Here is a 20,266-nt window from a genome sequence, read left to right as displayed (position 1 = left end):
TCCTTTTTCTTTTTCTCCACTGTCAGTCAACAATTTTTAGGTAGGGTATTTAAATAATTTAGCTGCACACCTCTTAGTCTTCAATTTCATCAAGCGTACATCATATAATTGTCGCGTTCGTTAAATCAGACAACTTTGTAACAGAGCGCGAACGGCATTCATTTATTTTTTCGTTACACCAGACGACCGAAGCCCGAAGTGTCGCTTCGTGGTTCTGTTTTTGAAGCCTCCTAGTCTTGGCTTGTCTATCAACTTCGCCTGTCTGGTTTCGGTTGCGGTTTCGCAACACATTCCACCCCAAAAATGACTCCTGTCATTTTTCTTCGTTCAAGTGATCTCCAGGGAGTACAAGGGTTGGATTGGTACGTCGCTTGAGAGTTGATCCTCCAGGTAACTTCAGCAGGCACCACCTTAGCTTTCGGTCTCTTCCCTGAAAGTTTCTCAGTTCTTCCGGCCTTTCATTGTTGCCGTGGCTGCAGGTCACCACGAATGAGTATCAAGTCCCCCTCCTTGAGTGTTTTTCCTTGGTGCTCATTCTTCTTTTCAATATTTCGCAGTTCTTCGAGGCACTCTCTTATCCATCTCCGCCAGAAGGCTTATGCAGTCTGCTGGTGTTACACCCATAGTCTGGTAACTGACAGGTTGACCTCATCTTCATAGATTTTTCCCACGCTAGGCAGCGAGAGTGAGGCGTCTTCGCGTCAAGAAGAAGGAAGGGCAAAGGGGTTCCGGTTCTCCGGGTTCGTCATAGAGGTGAGTTAAAGGTAGGCAATTTAGACGGCTTTAATTTCTTCCAGTACAGTGGTTAGCTTGTCGAAGGTCAGAAACTTAGGTCCGATCACCTTCTTGAGTGCAAGTTTGGCAGCTCCGACGAGGCGGTCATAAAAGCCACCCTACCATGGGGAGCGCGCCACTATGAACTTCCATTCAATTCGTGCTTTTGAGACATAGTCAAGAACCTCTGGTTGTCGGATAGAGCTCCAAAAGTAAAGCAGATGCTTGTTGGCCTTCTTGAAGGAAAGCGCTTTGTCATTGTAAACGACCCGACGTACACCTCGTCTGGAGATGAAACTTCTGAGGGTCATCAGAAGACTCTGCGGGCATGTCTTTTGCGGGCTCTAAGTGCACCGCTCTTGTTACAGCACGGGTAAACATTGCGATCTAGGACTTGTGCGGCGAGTTTTCTCCTTTCACCAGAAGTGGTCCCGCGAAGTCAACTCCTGTTACGTCAAAGGGTTGAGCCTCGGTCACTCGATCACTCGAGCGCTGACAGTTTATGCACCCTTTGATGGTTCTTATAACTAGCTGACGGGCTCGCACAGCGTAATACCTCTCTCTCAACTGTACCAGAGTATCTCTTGCTCCACCGTGAAGCAGATCTCCCAATCAATGTCTGCTTGACAGTACAAATGGCTGACGTTCATTGTACGGCTTTCCGCTTTGTTAATGTCTGCCGCTTATGCGCATGATATCGTCGTTGTCAATAAACACTGGAATGTCTCTCAGAGGCGCGTCTGCGGGAAAGCGTTGACTTTTTGTCATGCACTCAATTTTTCTTTTCTGGTCCTCTTGCTGAGTTTGCCGTATCCAGTATATTTCGGCTTCATTCAGTTAAACCGCCGTCAGTGGAAGCTTTCGCTCAGACATCGCAACTCCTTGATGTATCTAAATACCCATGCAGTCACTCGGAACAGTCGTGTGGCGCAGTTGTATCGATCTGTGTCCAATAGCATAGGACCTTCTGCGGAACCCGTCGCTTGAAGGACTTCTATGCTTCGTCTTTCGTCCTCCATTGTCGGAATGTTCCTTAGAAGAGACTTGGAGCCATTCGTTTTCCATTGCCTTTATCCAGTGCATTCCTTCCCAGCAGGTAGAGCTGTCAACAAGCTGATCAGCTGTAACTCCTCGACTCAAGATATCTGCCGGATTTTTTTACTCTGGGCAATGTCTCCACGTTGAGGTGTCCGTAAGACGCTGGATTTCCATTACGCAATTTTTCACAAATTTTTTTCATTATGACGGCTCTCCTACACTCCAGTGCAGTGCTATCATCAACTCAGTCCAGAAATACGTCGCCTGCGGTGGTTTTTTCAGGCTCTTCATAATGTATTGATCAGTCTGGATCGCACGCCATCAGTTCTAGTCTGGAAGAGTCAGTTGTATAATAGGGGCTACCCTTGAGTTGCTGATTAGGATGCTCGAAGTTGATATCCCATCCGTACCTGTTACGCAAATATGGGCCACTGCTCTGTATGCCACAGGGCTAGCGTCAGCAAACACGTGTAGACGATTTTGGCGGTAGGCTCGACAGTGTCGGATTTATAGCACCGCTCCACTTGAAATCTTTCCAATTCATTTAGTTCCTCACACCACTGCACCCACTTCGTGTCTAGAACCGTCGGTAGGATATCAACCCATTCAACATTTCTCTGCCACAGTTCCTGGAATACAGTCTTTTCCCGGACAGAAAATGGAGCTGGCCATCCAAGTGGGCCATTGAGTCTCGCCGGAATCTTGAGCACAGACCGTTTAGCGCTTGTACCTAAAAGTTCTGTGCTGTGCTGTGAAGTGGGGTGAATGTGAGGCTATCTGTGCTTGGGCTCCATTACAATCCCAACAATTTGAGAACTCCTGGGAGGCGCTCTAGGTGTCTTGCTTCGCAGTTATCCACCACAAAACGCTTGTTCAATGCCAAATTGTTGAATGCCCACTTGTGCAGTTTCATAGATGCCGCGTGAATATTGTATTCGCTTCTTCATAGATCTTCAGCGCTTCGTCTTCGTTTTCTACTCCCGTTAAAAGGTCATCCACATACAAACAGTGCACCAGTAGCGAGGCAGTATCTGGATAGTCTCGTTCCCTAATTGCCAAATGATGATGGAAAGTCGCTGTCAAAAAGAAAGGACTGGCGGTGGTTCCGAAGGGAACTCGATTCAGTTGCTAAGTCTGTACCTCGCCTGTTGGTTCATTTGCATCCGGTTTTGCATGGTGCCACAGAAAGCGCAATGCCTCTCTGTCGTTCTCTCTGATCTCGATTTGCAACAATGCCTATTTGATGTCAGCTACCAAAGCTATTTTGCGGATTCTGAAATTTAATTTAGTAGCAGTGCTCAATATCAGATGCCCTTTCTTGGATGTTTGAGCTCTGATAACCGTGCTCATGCTCACTTTTAGTCTTTGTGTATGTATATAAGGCGCGGATCGGCGGTCTTCCAAAATAATGTTGTTAGTGAGCGCATGTGTGTGTGTCCTCCTCTTCCTGGTCCGTCGTCAGCTATAGCGTTCTTTCTATGACAATGAATAACCAACTCGCCCAGCAACATACCTTATTCTACAAGGTCTGCTGACAGATTCGGGCCACTTTCGAGGTTTTGATTCAGAGATTTTGCCTTCTGTCCCTGCGATGAAACGTCAAACGCTACTCGCAATATCGTTTCGCAAAACACGGGCAGATTGGGCATGCAGTAAATCAACTTTCCCTCTTCCTTTTTTTCTACAACAGGTTCAACTATGCCTGCAATGCAATACTGTCTGATGACAGCGTCATACGCATCCAAGAGATCAGTTTTTCGGAGGCGGTTTGTCAGTTGTGACAACCGTTTTTCGGCAACTTCTTTGTTGTCATGTGAATCTATACTCTCCTTCCATGGAAGGGCTACCTCGTATCTGCAGCCACTGCGCCTGATAATTTCTTCGAAAAAATCAAGCAGCTTGTGCTCCACACAGCTGTCATCGTCCGTGACTCCGATCTACTCGAGAGTCCAGAATCGTTCCAAGCAGTTTGCAGTTTCTATCTTGGCAAGCGATATGCGAAGAGCAGTGATTTGCCTGCATTGCTAGTCACAAGTCTTGTACCCTACTGGGCATCGAATACAACACTCAAATCGTGTCCTCACAGCTCGCAGTACCCATTGAGCTCCTTGGTTCTTCCCGTTAAAAGTTCCCAGTAGTGCTCTGAGCTGTTAAGCAAGTCAATATTGTCACGTGGTGGTGACAAGGTCGTTGACACAAAAGAAGAGTCGGTGATTGAACTGAAGAATCTCTTTATATGGCTGACTTGCGCCCGCAAACGCACTAGGAAACTCGGCAGCGGCGATAGCAACAAACGTGCTAGTCGGTCGTCGAACAAAAAATGCCCGTCACACTCGTCAACGCTCAATTTAAAGGCTCCTCAGAACAATCTTAATAACGTCGAAAACTGCTAGTAGCACAACCTGGAACATTGTAGAAACATACGGGAGTGATCGAAATCTTCGGGAGACATCTCGGAGCATCGTTCGTGACAAAGATAATGATAACGGGTCGTATCGTGACAACGAGCATGAACCAACACGGGATACAGAACTGATAAGTGCGCCAGAATAACAATGATGAGGCCGCACGCCAGGGGCTGTCGAACAGGAACAAATAAAGATTTAAACAGTTCGCGGCACTACTCCCCTCCTTAAAAACATCGCCTCGATGTTTCAAAATAAACATACATGAATTAACATAAACATTGCAAAGCAAACATAAATAGCCTTTAGCGCGCATAATATGGGTTAAGGCGTACAACATGCGCAATTTCTGGATGAGCTCGGCGCCGCTGCGATGCTGCTGCGCCGTCGGGAACGACCTCGTAGTTCAATTGTCCTAGTCGGCGAAGCACCTTGTAAAGGCCGCAGTATCGGCGTAAACGCTTTTCGCTCAGTCCACGGCGGCGAATAGGCGTCCAAACCCAGACTTTATCTCCCGGCTTGTACTAAGCATCGCGTCGTCGTAAGTTTTAAAGTCGGGGGTCGGTTCGTTGCTGATCTTTATTGTGCATTTGGGCGAGTCCTCGGGCTTTCTATGCACGTTGCAGGTAGGCGGCGACGTCCAGGTTATCCCCATCGGTTACGTGTGGCAGCATTGCGTCAAGCATCGTCGTGGGCTCCTTGCCGTACACAAGGCTGAACGGGGTCGACCTGGTTGTCTCCTGGACTGCGGTATTATGCGCGAAGATGATGTAGGGTAGAATGGCGTCCCATGTCCTGTGCACGGCGTCGACGCACATTTCAATCATATCCGCCATAGTTTTGTTGAGATGCTCCTTAAGTCTATTTGTCTTAAGGATGACTTGTATGACTGCATTCTAGGATGGGTTGCGTCAGCTCTTCCGTAAATGCCGTTCCCCTGTCCGTGATGACAACTTCTGGGGTGCCGTTTCGCAAGAGAATGTCTTCGACAAAAACTTGGCGACGTCTGCCGTAGTATCATAGGGCAGTGCTTTTGCTTCGGCATATCGGGTAAGGTAGTCAGTGGCCCCGATGATCCACTTGTTACCCGCAGATGAAGATGAAAAGGGGCCGAGAAGGTCCATCCCAATTTGTTGAAAGGGCGAGGTTGGGGGCAGAATCGGATTTAGTAGTCCTGCTGGTCTGATCGGCGACGTCTTGCGTCGTTGGTACTCACGACACGTCTTCACGTAGTGGGCAACTTCGGCAGGCAGTCGCGGCCAGTATACTTCTCCTTGAATCGACGCAACGTGCGCGCAAATCCGAGATGGCCTGCTGTGGGCTCATTGTGCAACGCCTGCAGAATTTCCTGCCGGACGTTTCTAGGCACTACAAGAAGCTGCGCGGTCCTGTTGGGTGCAAAGTTCTACTTCACGAGGAGGCCATTGCTTAACGCGAATGACGATAAATGTCGCCTGAACACACCAGGAGGGGAAGCGGTCTTTCCTTTCAAGTAATCGGCTAGCGCTTTCAGCTCAGGGTCTGATCGCTGTTGTTCTGCGAAACTGCTAGTGCTTAGCGGTACCAAAAAGGCGTCATCGTCATCGTACTTCGGGGGAGAGCCGACGGGAGCGCGGGATAAGCAGTCTGCGTCGGATAGTGTTCGGCCCGACTTATAGACTACAGTCAAATTCTTGAAATCGTAGGCTCCATCTGGCAAGGCTTCCGGAGGGATCTTTCAAATTAGCCAGCCAGCAGAGAGCGTGATCGTCGCTTACCACCTTGAATGGTCAGCCGTATAGGTATGGACGAAACTTAGAAGTAGCCCAGATGATCGCAAGGCGTTCCTTCTCGGTCGCCGAGTAATTGACTTCGGCTTTTGTGAGGGACCTGCTAGCGTAGGCGATTACTTTCTCCTGTCCGGCGCTCTTCTGGACGAGAACGGCTCCTAGACCCACACTGCTCGCGTCGGTTTGAATTTCAGTCTCGGCGTTTTCATCAAAGTGGCCACGTACAGGAGGGCATTGCAGGCAGCGCTTAATTTCGTTGAAGGCTTCTCCTTGCGGCGCTTCCCATTTAAAGGGTTTGTCAGCCTTTGTAAGCTGCGTCAACGGTTCGACGAAGCGCGAATAGTTTCTGACAAACCGTCGATAATAAGCGCACAGCCCAAGAAATCGGCGCACAGCGTTCTTGTCGGCAGGCGGTGGGGATTGTGCGATTTCAGCTGTTTTTCCGGGTCTGGACGAATACCATCCTTGCTAAAGATGTGACATAGGAACCGCAGTTCTTCGTAGGCGAAATGGCATTTCTCTGCTTTTAGCATTAGTCCCGATGACTTGATGGCTTCCAGCACTGCCTGCAGTCGTTATAGGGGGTCTTGAAAGTTTGACGAAAAGACAACAACGTCGTCCAAATATAACAAACAAATTTGCCACTTCAAGCCTGTCAGGGCTGTGGGGCTGTGTCCATTACTCGTCGAAACGTGGCTGGTGCAGAGCAGAGGCCAAATGGCATCACCTTGAACTCAAAAAGGCCGTCCGGTATGATGAATGCGGTCTTATCGCGATCTGCTTCGTCGACCTCAATTTGCCAATATCCGCTCTTCAGGTCCATGTATGAGAAGTACCTTGCATTGCATAGCCGTTCCAGAGTGTCGTCGATGCGGAGAATTGGGTAGAACTCCTTCTTAGTTATGCTATTCAAGCGGCGGTAATCAACTCAGAAGTGAAGTGTGCTGTCTTCTTCATCAAAACGACTGGTGCCGCCCAGGGGCTGTTGGAGAGCTGAATCACGTCATCACGAAGCATTTCCTCAACTCAATCGCGTATGGCTTGGCTTTCTCGTGGCGATTCACGGTAGGGGCTTTGAAGTAGCGGTCGAGCATTTTCGTCCGTGATGATGCGATGCTTTGCCAACGGAGTTTGCCGCACCTTCGACGCTGAAGAAAAGCACTCGCTGTAGTTTCCAAGAAGAGTGCGAATCCGGTCTTGTCTGTCTCGGGGGAGCGCCGGGTTAATGTCTAAACTGGGCTGCTTGGCTCGGTTGGGTGCATCGTCTTCAAGTTGGATGTTGCGGGCGAAGGCTTCCCGGGTGTACGTTAGCTCGTCAAGGAAAGCAATCGTCATGCCCTTGTTAAGGTGTCGGTATTCGTCGGTGAAGTTCGTGATGAGCACATCAGCTTGTCCATGACGAAACAGACGATGCCTCTTGCAATGCCAAGTCATCTATCCTTTAACAACTGAGTGTCTGCTTCGACAACCACTTCCGTGATTTCGACTTCTGTTGTAACCACAGGGACGATGACGCTTGATCGGGGCGGTATGGTCAATTCTCCATCGAGGTAATTGAGAGCGCCATGATGCGTCGAAGTTCTCGTAGCAGGCATGGCTTTGTCGGTCGAAAGCTTGATGAGTTTGGATCGGAGGTCGATGATCGCTCGATGTTTGTTCAGAAAATTTATGCCCAGAATCACATCGCGGAAACAGTGCTGTAGGATGACGAAGCTGGTAGGGTAGGTAAGTCCATTTACTACAACCCTTGCGGTGCATCGCCCTACGGCGTAATAAGGTTACCACCAGCGGTGCGGATTAGCGGGCCGTCCCGAGTGGTCATCACTTTCTTGAGCTGGGCGGCAAAAGCTCCACTGATGACCGAGTACTCGGCACCGGTCTCCACTAAGGCGGTAACCGTGCGTTCGTCAACAGCGACCTCAAGGTAGCTTGTTCACGTCCTAGTATTGTACGTTGGCTTCGGTGTTCGATCTCTGCTTTGTCTTGCGCTGAGGTCGTGGCCGGGGCACATCGTCCTAACGTCGCTGGGCGGCGATGTCAACTATAAGTCTGGTCGTGATCCCGTCGACGTTGTCGTCTTGTGGATCGGCTTTTTAATGGCTGCGTCATTGTCACTCATCGTCGACGATGGAGGATCTTCGTATTTTCGCCATGAAGCAACCTCACCTCCAAAGGATGCTTTGTTTAGTTTCCTCTTCGCGGGCTTGAGGACCTTCCGCGCACACTCTCATTGTAGTTACGGCCTGGCGACGCAAAGCGGGCCCTGTACGGCGATCGAGACCTGAGCCGACGGCTTGGAGGCGCAATCTCATCGCTACGCAGATAGTTGCCGATTTCTTGCGGTCGTTCACCTGGGCGTGGTCATGGAGCATCGACAGCAAATCCGCAGAGACCGATTCGTCGGTACGGGCTGTGACGCAGAATGTGGCGGCCTCACCACAGTGGAAGCATAATGGCCGGTTGTTCAGTGTCCTCCAGGCGTCGCACTTCCGAGGGCTTGGGGTGCGTTGGTAGGCTTGGCGGGAGAGGACCAAGGGCGGCTCTCAGGAGCAGGACGGTAGCAGCGAGGGCTTGACAAGTCATCACGTCGGGTCGCAGGGCGACTAATGCAGCCGCATAGCTGATCTTTGTTGACTGTTGTGCTGGAATGCCGCAGCTGTCCCTTTAGGAACGCCCAGCGCCTGCTGGACTTCTTCACGGACGACGTCCGCGAGCTTCGTCATCTGGGATTGCTGCGATGATGGCAGCAATTGGCGGAGCTCCTGTCGCACGATCTCCCGGATGAGGTCCCGAAGGTTCTCTCTACTAGCAGATGCGCTGGGGTAGTGGCTTGAATAGTGGTCGCTCGTAGGGACGCATCCGGGTGTCCAACGTCTTCTCGATGGTCGATGCTTCACTTTCAAATTCTTCCGCAGTTTTCGGCGGGTTCCGGTCAAGTCCTGCAAAAAGCGACTCTTTAACGTCTCGGTGATATTACTCTCTCACCTACGGTCATGTTAAGGTCGGCGCGGTGAAACAGGAGCTTCGTCTCCTCTACATTGACCAGGACGGGCTCATTTGGTAGTTGAATCCTTGATTGGAGCAGTGCCTGAGCTCTTTCTTTTCGGACAGGGCTTGCAAAAGCAATAAAAAATTGTGCTTTGAAAATCTCCCAATCCTTCAAAGAAGTCTCGTGACTTTCGAACCACACTCGGGCATGTCCTTGAAGAACAAAGTAGACTTGCCAAGTTTCACAGCGTTGTTCCAGCCGTTTAACCACACGGTCGAAAAGGTCAATCCAGTCTCGCGCATCTTCATCCGGTCGTCCATGGAAGCAGGGGGCCCACGGGGTTGGACGAAAACAACCAGTGCTGTAGGCTGGGCTATTGTCAGCATCGATGCCTCCCGAGATCAAATGGGGTCCGCCAGTAGACCTTGTTCAGGTAGGAGCCCTTGATGCTGGTGACTGGTTCGGTAGCCTGTTGGCTGGTCTTCCAGGGTAACAGGAAGAAGGCTGGGGTCAATCCTCAGAAAGTCAGCACGCTTAGAAAGTGATGACAGCATACCTTTTGTGACTTACTCTTTCTGTTGACTCTCCTGGTGCGTCGTAGTTACGAAGCGAAATTCCTCCTCCTGCCGGACTCTGTGGTACGGTTTCCAAAAACCCTCCTTCGGCATGGTTCGATGGAAATCTAGCAATAATTCTTTCGTAGCGCGCGATGTACGAAGGGGAAAAGCACTGTTCCTTAAGTTTCCTGCTTCTGGCTAAGCATCTGCAGGTCGCGCATCCGGGAGACAAGTGTATCGTATAATCACCGGAGGAGTGCATGTCTTCGGCGCTCCTCACAGGCTCGAGGTCCAAGAGCGCACTAATGTGCGCTTGCACGATGACGTCCGCTTTGCCGAAACGTATGGGGAGCAGCAATATGGCGTCTTCATGGCACTGCGATGTGGGAGGGAGGACCTCTATCATTCTCGCCGCTTCGCCTGACACCACCGACTTTAGTTATCCCAATTTATACAAGGTCGTCAGGCGGTTGTTCTTATGAATCATTTGTTCGAACTGCTCTTAAAATTCTAGCTATGACACTTCTTTGCCGTCAAAGATTAGGCACTCTAACCTTGGAAGCTTCACTTGGCAGGCCTCGTTCGTCGTGGTTGCGGCATTGGATATAGTAATGCTTTTTCGGCTCCCTCTTTCCTTGAACTTCTTTAATATCCTCTTGGAGCTTCGCGATGTATGCAACGCTCTGGTCGTCATACTCGACAAATTCGATGTTGTCCTTTTCAGCTTCTTTCTTTGGCACTAGCGTCTCGACAGAGACGTTAACTTCGTTCAGATGGGTCTGCAGAGTGATAAGTCTCACTGAATACTTTTACATTGTTCATGCGGCTAATCATGCAGGAGTCAATATCGAAAAAGAGTTGGCTCTTCTGAGACCGAAGAGCTGTTCTTTTCGCTTTGTGTCGTTCCATGTCGCTGCACTGTGGTAGCACTGAGTGACGGCTTCGGGGTAGCAAATGGCTTTTACTTCGTTAGTAGTCGCCTCCAGTACTGGCAGTTGCCTTAGTTTGGTCTCGGCGTACATCCCGGGTTTCGGCACGAACTTATCTTTATATCGCGTTTGTTAAATCAGACAGCTTCATAATAGAGCATAAACGACAGGCATTTATTTTTGGTTACACCAAAAATAAACGCATGTTTAAATAAATAAACTGTTTTTAGGCCTCCTACTTTTGGCTTGTCTATCGACTGGCGCCTGTCTTGTGCCGCTTTCGGTTTCGGAACAATATTATTTTACTCTCAGCGTTCCGTATTTCTAAAGATATACAGCCAAAGCTCCCTGTACCGCCTCATTTGTGGTTTTGCCGTGAGCACCCAGTGCTAATCGTTGGATAGCTCTACGATATATTTGTAATATGGATTGTACCTCTGCTTTTAAGAACAAAAACCGCATTTCCAAAACTAAACCTGGGTTCTATAATTACGTATCCAAATACCCCTCAGCACGTGATTCCTGTTGTATACCCACAATGTCCTATGCTTTATTATCCCGGCATTTTTTCGCCGTTTTGCACTAAGTGCTTGCTCATGCTTTTCCGCTATAAAAGCCAAATGCCTCGCCGCTCGCTCAGACCACATCCATGGCAGGGGAGAACGGAACACCGAAGCCCAGCTGGCGGAACAAGCTGTTTATTGGGAGTGCCCAACATTCTTCGTCGGTGTCGTACCAGCATCCGCGCGCTCCAGTGACGCGGAATCATCTCTGAGGATCGATATGGCTTCGCAGATATGAGAGGGGAGGAGAAAATAGGGGCTGCCCGACGCGCTATACCACTTCTCTCACTACAGCCTCTCCGCCACATCTCCGAGGGAAGGAGGCCAGGAGGAGAAAGATGTGGGGTCCCCGTGAAAGAGAGAGAGGGCGCTCGACGCGTCGTGTGGGCTAGGGGAATGTTGAATTCCCGCTTTATAAATGTAGCAGCTATATAATAAATAAACAATGAATTTTGTTGTGTACTTTTCGGCGTTCCATATCTAGACTTAACGCGACTCATAGCAGTCGGAGCATTAACTACGAAAGCATTACACTCTTACCGTCTGTACACACTCATTCAGTGCTGTCGCATATCCTCTTTGTCTTCTTGGTCTTCTCGATACTGCCCTGCAAGTGAATGACAGCACAATTGCGCAGTTAACACACCAAATTCCCTTCATGGATCACTGCATTGTCGTGGCGGAGGGGCTTACGAAACTCGATGAAGTCGTGAGCTCTGCTGTGTAGGGCCACCCAAGATAGACATGCCACGGCAGAGAGTTCTGAAAAAAATGTGGTTCAGTGGAAAAGGTAATGGCAACCCACTCCAGTATTTCCTGCCAAGAAAGCCCTATGACCAGTCACAGTAACATTAATGATATGGCGCAGGAAGATGAGCCCCCAAGTTGGAAGGCATCGAGCATGTTACTGCGATGTACAAAGGGCTATTCCTAGTAGCTCCAGGACGAATGAAGCGGCTGGGCTAAAGCCAAAAGGACGCTCAGTTGTGCATGTGTCGGGAAGCGAACGGAAAGCCCGCTGTTGCAAGGCAAACTGGATGTCGTCAAGCGATAAATGGACCGATTGAACATTGATATCTTCGGTATGAGCGAGCTCAAGTGGACCGGAACGGGAGAATTTAATTTCGGCGATCATTATGTCTTTTATTGCGGACACGAATCTAGGAGAAGGAATGTGGTTGCTCTCATAGTAAATAGAAGAACGGGCAAAGCAGTCAAGGGTACAACCCCAAAAACGACCGAATGATTTCACTTCGGATCCAAGGTCACCCTTTCAACATAAAAGTTATCGAAGTCTATGCACCAACCACTGCTGCTGCAGAAGCTGATGTTGAGAGATTTTATGCTGACCTGCAATGCCTTATAGACCGCACTCCATCATCAGACGTCGTTTTTCTCATAGGAGACTGGAATGCTAAGGAAGACGAAATATCCGGAAATACAGGCAAGTTCGGTCTTGGTGAGAGCCAAATGAAGCTGGGCAGAGGCTTGTAGAGTTTTGTCCAGAAAACAACCTGACCATAGCGAATACCAACAGCACAAGAGGCGCCTGTACACATTGACTTCACCGGACGGTCTGTACAGGAATCAGATTGATCCTTATCATTGCCGCCAGAGATGGAGAAGCGCTATACAAGCAGTAAAAACAAGGCGTGGCCGATTGTGCCACCGATCATCAGCTTCTTGTTGCCAAATTTATGCTTCGATTAAGGAAAACGCAGAAAACTAGAAAGCCTTTCAGGTATGATCTGGATCAAATTCCATCAGAATAGGCTGTGGAAGGGAGGAATCGATTTCAAGAATAAGATATAGGAGACAGAGAGCCGGAATAGATGTGGACTGATGTTCGTGATATAATAAAAGTAGTTGCTACTAAGGTAGTTCCAAAGCAAAAGAAATGCAAGAAAGCAAGCTCGTTATCTGAAGAGGCTTTGCAAATAGCTGTGGAAAGGAGGATGGCAAAAGTTATGGGGAAAGAGAAAGATAAAGGGTTCTCAATGCGGATTTTCAGAAAATATCAAGAAGAGATTAGAATGCCTTCCTGAACATAGAGTGCCAAGCAGTTGAGGCCAACAGCCAATTGAGGAACACAGGAGCTCTGCATAAGACAATCAAAGATATCAAAAGAAGCTTCTGTGCTAAGCTGGGCGTGATATAAGACAAACGAGGCAGAGACCTCACTGAAGCCTCAGCGATAAAGAAGAGGTGGCAGGAATACACAGAAGAACTGTACAAGAAGGACCCGGATGTGCAAACCCAACATAAGCCGGTTGTGATTACTGATCTTGAGCCGGGCATCCTGAAGAGTGAAGTTGAATGGGGCTTAGCCAGCCTTGCTAAGAACAAAGCTAGCGGAATTGATGGCATTCCAGCTGAGTTACTTCAAAGCCTCAACCATGACGATGCTGTTAACATTCTGTATACATGATGTCAGCAAATTTGGACAACCCTGCAGTGGCCAAAGGATTGGAGGAGGTCAGTTTACATCCCCATTCCAGAGAAAGGCAGTGCCACAGATTGTTCCACATACCGCACAATCACGCTTATTTCACATGCTAGCAAGGTGATGTTGAAAATCCTCCAAGGTAGGCTGCGGCAGTAAGTGGATCGGGAGCTTCCGGACGTGCAAGCTGGGTTTCACAAGGGCAGAGGAACTAGAGACCAGATTGCCAGCCTTCGCTGGATCATGGAAAAAGCACGAGAGTTCCAGAAACCCATATACTTCTGCTTTGTTTATTATACGAAAGCGTTTGAATGCGGAGATCACAGCAGATTGTGGCAAGCTCTCCAAGAGATGGGAGCCCCAATTCACCTCATCTGTCTCCTCAGCAACCTGTATGAAGGACAAGAGGCCACAGTCAGAACTGGACATGGTCTTACGGATTGATTTCCGATTGAGAAAGGAGTGAGACGAGGCTGCTTACTGTCGCCCTGCCTATTTAACCTATATGCTGAGTGCATCTTGAGGAAGGCCGGCCTGGACGGTTCTTCAGCTGGAGTGAAGATTGCTGGGAAACGTTTCAACAACATTTGATATGCGGATGATACCACTTTAATCGCAAAAGTGAAGCGGAACTGAAGAGACTTCTGATGCGCGTAAAAGACGAGAGTGAGAAGTTTGGGCTTAACCCGAACATTAAAAAGACAAAAATCGTGGCGTCTTGCCCTATCAAGTACTGGCGCTTCGAGGGAAGAAATTGAAGCTGTGACAGATTTTCTCTTCTTGGGCTCCAAGATTACCTATGAAGGAGATTGGAGCCATGAAATTAGGAGACGTCTGCTTCTGGGAAAGCGAGCCATGGCTAGCCTTGACCGCCTAGTAAAGAGCAGAGACATTACACTGCCAACCAAGATTCGTATAAGTCGTGCTATGGTCTTTCCAGTTTAGATGTACGGATGCGAGAGTTGGACTGTGAAGAACGCTGACCGCCGAAGAATTGACGCTTTTGAGTTGTGGTGCTTGCGGAGACTTTTGAGAGTTCCTTTTAACGGCCAGAAGATCAAATCAGTCGATATTGTCGACCATAAACCCTGACTGCTCATTGGAGGGTCAAATTCTAAAGTTAAAGCTCAGCTACTTTGGTCATCTGATGAGAAGAGAGGAGTCGCTGGATAAAGATTTCATGCTGGGGAAGGTTGATGGGCACCGGAGAAGGGGTAGGCAGCGATCGCAATGGTTAGATGGCATCCTCGAGGCGCTACAGATGAAGTTACAGATGAAGGCGCTACAGATGAAGGATGTTAGGAGGGCAGTGAGAGACCGGAAGGCGTGGCGTGATATGGTCCATAGGGTCACGAAGAGTCGGTCACGACTGAACGACTGAACTGAACTACTGAACGTAACACACCAAATGAGGAACGACTATTTGTTAGAATAAAGATACTTTAGCTCGCAAAGCGATATTTGTGAAACGAAATGACCAAAGAACAAGCCTCGATATACACCTATTGCTGTATGCCAATCTGTATTTACCGTCATCCGAGTACCGCAACCGAAACGTAGGGTAACAAGCCAGACATCACGAGACTTAGGAAAACAATTTTCTCTCGCTTCCTACAGGAGCGGCTTGTTTCACTTGGAAGCAGTGAGAGCTTTGCGCGCAGTAATTAACCAGTTCTGCCCTTTGCAATCACAGCACTGATGTATCAATAGCTTACCATACCGACAACGCGATCATTATACTGGCCCGTGGATTCTTCGTACGGTGATTGTGCGGTCTTTAGAAGACAGCTGCACGAGGTACACAATGTCTTGAAAATATGTAACCATTTCGTGGCTATATAAAGCAAACTAGGATCACATACTCGGTACTTGGCAGCAGTGACAGCTTTGCGCTCAGTGGCTAACCAATTTTTCTGCCCTTTGCAGGTTAGGGGAATTTCTTGTCAGTAGGTAAGAGCTTCAGTTTGTCTTTGCTTTCACTATTGCCCTAGAGTGTATTTTAGGGACAGCGAATTGTGCGTGAAATGTCGAAGGAACTTGCACTGACTGTGAAAGAGCTTAGGTAAAAACTAAACTCAAAAACTACGCATTTAAGAAAGAAATAGAGCGAAGCCTTCGAAGAGAAGAACGCGGTTTTCTTAGTGAACTGGATGACCTGAAACGGGGCGTAGATTTCATAATCAAAGGCTTAGATGAGGCAAATAAGCTTCTTGAAAGCAGACTGAATGAAAAGAAGTCACTGCAAAAGAAAAACGATGGACTGTGACAGTAACTTCACATGCTTGAAAAAGATCTCGCCGAAAGCCAAAACAGGCCCTTCTTAATCACAGCAGTGCACCAGGATCAAAAATCTAGAAATCAAAGATGTCAGTGAAGAAGGAAATGAAGAATTTCCAGACGTCTAAAAACGATTGAAAATGCTATCGATGAACCCGTATCACAGAGTGATGTGGACGTGTGTGAACGGGTGTCAACAAAAGAAAAATACGAAAAAAATATTGTTGTTCGGTTTCAGCGGAGGGAGAAATGCCATATGGGTCTGGAAAAGGCACGAAAAAAGGCTCACTGCATCGGTACTAGTTTCGAAATCAGAGGGAGATACTAGGATAATTACCCTATACACAATAACGATCATCATTTTTCTTAGTGAAAAATCTGCTAGGAAAGGCTGCCGCATGGAAACGTCATTTCGGTTGGTTTCTGAGGAGAAAAAATGGCACCACTTTGGCGTGCCAGACGGAGTCGTCCTCAGTGGCTCCGATTCCAATTAAAAACGACTTGCTTAAGATAAATGAAAGCAGTTGAGAGGTATGTGCGCAAACGTACATGGTTTCTTTGTGAAAGATGGATGCAAAAAGCATTCGCTCTGATGGAGTTTGTTGCGTTCTGATTGCAAAAAACGCGAACAAATTACTAAAACAATGTAATTTAAATACGCGATCTGTTAACAGGGAGCATACTGACTTACACTAGTTGCTTTCGGCATGTGCACTCCCATTTGGTTGCATTGATCCTAGCCACAACATGGTGCACTGATGAATGTGATTACTTTGTGTTTGCTTAATGGGTATTGCCATTACTTATTAGATCAAAAGCAAACAAGAGGCGGCCGCGTGTCTATTCCAACTAGATTAAGTGGTTGTAAAATTGTACATGATTTTATCACCAGCACCTCGGACTTTGAAGCCGTGTGTATCAAGAAGGGCATAATTCTTTTCTCTGTTATTTACAGATCGCCGGATGTAGATATATGCCGCGTTCCTAAATTTCATTGACTTTTTGCTTTCCTAAGCAAACTAGATTGAATACTTACAAGGAGGGGATTTCTACATCGATGTCTCAAAAACATAAATCCCACCACAGACTTTTGCATTACTTTGCAACAGCTTTCAGAATGTCATTACTACCCCGACACGTGTAACGCCTGTAGCGTCGTCAACATTAAACTTACTTTGTTACAAATTCATGTTGTGAAAATTTTAAATCAGGTCTCATATGTTCGGATATCAGTCACCATATGACCATTTGTTATTGATGGAACGACATAGTGACAACACACTATGAAACATTTTAGGTACCGTTAACTAACACCGTACACCTTAGAATATTTTCGGCAGACAATTCATAACGACTGGAGTTAAATGGTTACAATTTCAGAAGCAATGTATCGTACAAGTTTTAAAAATATTTAAGGAACAAAATTTTGAATGTTTACCACTAAAACACATAATAGATCTAAAACGGTTGCGTGAACCATGGATTATTCTCAACTTAGCAAGACTTATCAAACAAAAGCTCAAGCTATATATATCCTTCGTTGATTCTCGTGACGTCAAAAAACTAAACCATTTCAAGTCATTTTGGAATAAATTGAACAAGGGTATACAAATAGAAACAACTGTTATTCGAGCTTATTTGATACCCACTGCTTCAAACATGCTGACTTGGTTTGAAAGAAACATGCTTATTAGGTTATTAGACAGGAATACTCAGTAAAGCGTAATTTAGAGGTTGGTTATCGACGACGTAGAAATCAGTGGAACAAAGCTTTCAGACCATTTTAACACTTTTTTGTAAACATAGGTGTAACTACCTTTCATCCACAAGCAGCATCTTCTGCGCAAACATTATCGCACACCCTATTTCTTAAGCCCACAAATGTGTCAGAGGTAACGCTCATTTTCAAGGGCTAAAAACAGACGGTGTCATGATTTAGGTTGAATAGAGATAAGGCCAATAAATTATGTTCTCGATATTATTGCGCCTGCATTAACGCTTACATTTACCTTGGTTCTATAAACTGGCGTTTTCTATACTAATATGCAAGTTACCCGAGTCACAGTTATACGCAAAGGAGGAGAAAAGAATTTAAGCATGCATCGGCCGGTCTCCACCCTTCCCGTTTTCTCGAAAGGACGTGAAAAGGTTATCAACACTCGCATCGAAAGCTTCTCAAGAGAGCACAATCTGATAAAAGATCATCAGATTGGATTCACCAAGTACCGTTTAACACTAAATACGGTTTTAATAAAAAACAGAGACAATATAAGCCAATTTTGAGACAACTCGAAACTTTGGAAGTATACGAATATTTCAGCAAAGCTTTTGACCGCGCCAAGCATATAATATTGTAAGAAACACTGGAGAAATACGGTTTTCGAGGTGTTACACACCAATCTATTCGCTCCTATCTAGGAGGTCGCAGTCAGTATGTTTGAACACACTAGAACAAACTATTGTCAATGAAAAGTAAATCCAGTGTTCCTCAAAAGAGCATTTTAGGCCGAACTCTTTTCCTTCTTCACATAAAAGACCTTGTAGAAGCTCACCAAGGTGGCCAATGTTCAATTCATGCCGTTGACACTAGTCTCTTGGCATTGTAAAATTTTGACTAAATACAAGCAGATGCAGGATTTTTGGACGTAGTCTGCATGAATGGTGTAGGAAAAATACTGACATTAACTGTATCCAAAACATAATGTATTTCGTTTCGAGCTCCTAGAATCTTGCCTTTAATTCCATTTAACATAACTTCGGCCCGTACACATTTAAGCAAGAAACATGCGCGAAAATTCTTGGTGTTTCCTTTTCCGAGCATATGTCCTGGAAGGAGCATGTTAATTTTTTGTCGCAAAAATAAAGCAAGATCGTAGGCCTTCGGAATAAAAACCGTCTCAACCCTCAGGAATTATGAGGAAGCTTTTATATAATGGCCTGTTTAGCTCCCAGCTAATGTACTGCGTATTGTTGCGGGAGAGTACAACTCAGTCAAACATAACCAGACTAATTAGGATCCAAAAGAGGGCTATCCGTATTTACTCTCCACCACCGCTACACAGTGATATACAGTGCCTTCCTCGGAATATACAGCGGCGTACAGCGGCAAATTTCTTTACGTGAACTCTTATAGTACACGGGCGTTTTTGTACCCCTTCCCCAACCTGTGTGCGTCCTCAAGGCCATGTTTTAGCCTGCGCATACGCCCAACGCAGTTGCAAACGCCCTAGTCACTGCGCCCCCATGGAGGCTAATGATATTTATTTTGTTATTTTTCTATAGTGGAGTCCAATAGAAGCTTACCCTCTGCTTGTACCCATATAGCACGCTGGCGTTCCCTCACCTTTTCCCCAAACTGGGTATATCATCCAGGCCACGTAATTAGCCTGTGCATACACCTAAATTAGGATCCAAAAGAGTGCTATCCGCATTGTGGAAAATACTTCATTTTTTAAACATACAGGCCGGGCGGGCCACTTTTCAATTAAAATAGGATGCTCAATATAGACACATTTATAAACTTCACAGATCTGACGAAAAATACGAATACATACCCATTTAGACGTCAAAAACATTGTTTATTCTCTTCGGTCGTAGAATTTACAGATAGCAAGAAATAAAGTATATGCTACCATTCATACTCAATTCTCTAAATCTAAATCAAATAGGCATCCTGTCGATGCCATACAAAAGTGTTTTAGAGATGTTCTTGTAAGTGACGCTGTGTATGCTATGTAATATTGTGATACGAAACATGTGTTATTTTTTTTTTCACACTAAAATATCATTGTGTATAGACAAAGAGATTTCCTGACCCTGTTCATCTCTTCTCCTGCTACCGTCTACGCTGTTCAAGTGTCTGCTGTATGGATGGCTGCACCCTCGTTAAGCTGAAAACATTGCAACGTTTTCTCCCGCCGCCTTTTTTGACCATGCAAAATAAACTTGATTGGTTGATTGATTGATTGATTGGAGTTGTCCGTCTGCTCCGCAAAAATGTAATCAAACTGAGCAGTTTTACTTCATCATAATCAGCTTACTGTCTGTTGCGTATAAGGTATTTACTAAGGTAATCGCCAATAGGATCAGGACAACCTTAGACTTCAATCAAGCAAATGATCAAGCAGGGTTTCGGAAACAGTACTCTACTATCCATCATATGCATACCATCAGTCAGGTTATAGAAAAATGCTCGGAATATAACCAGGCCTTATACATAGCATTTATTCATTACAAAAAAGCATCTGACTCAGTTGAAACCTCGGCGGTGATGCAGGCATTGCGAAATCAGGGAGTACACGAGCCGTACGTGAAAGTGCTGGAAGATATATATAGTAGCTGCTCAGCAACCATAGTTCTCCATAAACAAAGTAACAAAATTCCCATAAAGAAAGGTGTTAGGCAAGGAGACACAATCTCCCCAGTACTAATCACAGCTTGCTTAGAGGAAGTATTCAGACACTTGGAATGGGAGCAGTTAGGGATAAGGGTAGATGGAGAATGCCTCAGTAATCTGCGATTT

General features: G+C 46.6%; 2 protein-coding genes across 2 annotated transcripts in view; one reads left to right on the top strand and one right to left on the bottom strand.

Moving 5' to 3' along the window:
* The window catches only part of LOC146174520 (uncharacterized), a 186,048-nt gene that overhangs the window by 47,900 nt on the left and 117,882 nt on the right, over positions 1-20,266 (top strand). The window lies entirely within an intron of this gene.
* Positions 1-20,266, bottom strand: part of LOC146174523 (uncharacterized) — a 30,537-nt gene that overhangs the window by 1,137 nt on the left and 9,134 nt on the right. Inside the window, exons 2-3 of the mRNA XM_084583647.1 lie at positions 11,718-11,786; positions 11,565-11,631 (exon numbers count right to left, since the gene is read on the bottom strand). Of these exons, the coding sequence (XP_084439773.1) occupies positions 11,565-11,631; positions 11,718-11,786 (136 nt within the window). The remainder of the gene's footprint in view (positions 1-11,564; positions 11,632-11,717; positions 11,787-20,266) is intronic.

The sequence above is a fragment of the Amblyomma maculatum genome, chromosome 11 (assembly GCF_055883805.1).
Source record: "Amblyomma maculatum isolate TAMU_Amacu chromosome 11, ASM5588380v1, whole genome shotgun sequence".
In the NCBI taxonomy this organism is placed as follows: Eukaryota; Metazoa; Arthropoda; class Arachnida; order Ixodida; family Ixodidae; genus Amblyomma; species Amblyomma maculatum.
The sequence above is the reverse complement of the archived record's forward strand: the minus strand, read 5'-3'. Positions and strand labels throughout refer to the sequence as shown.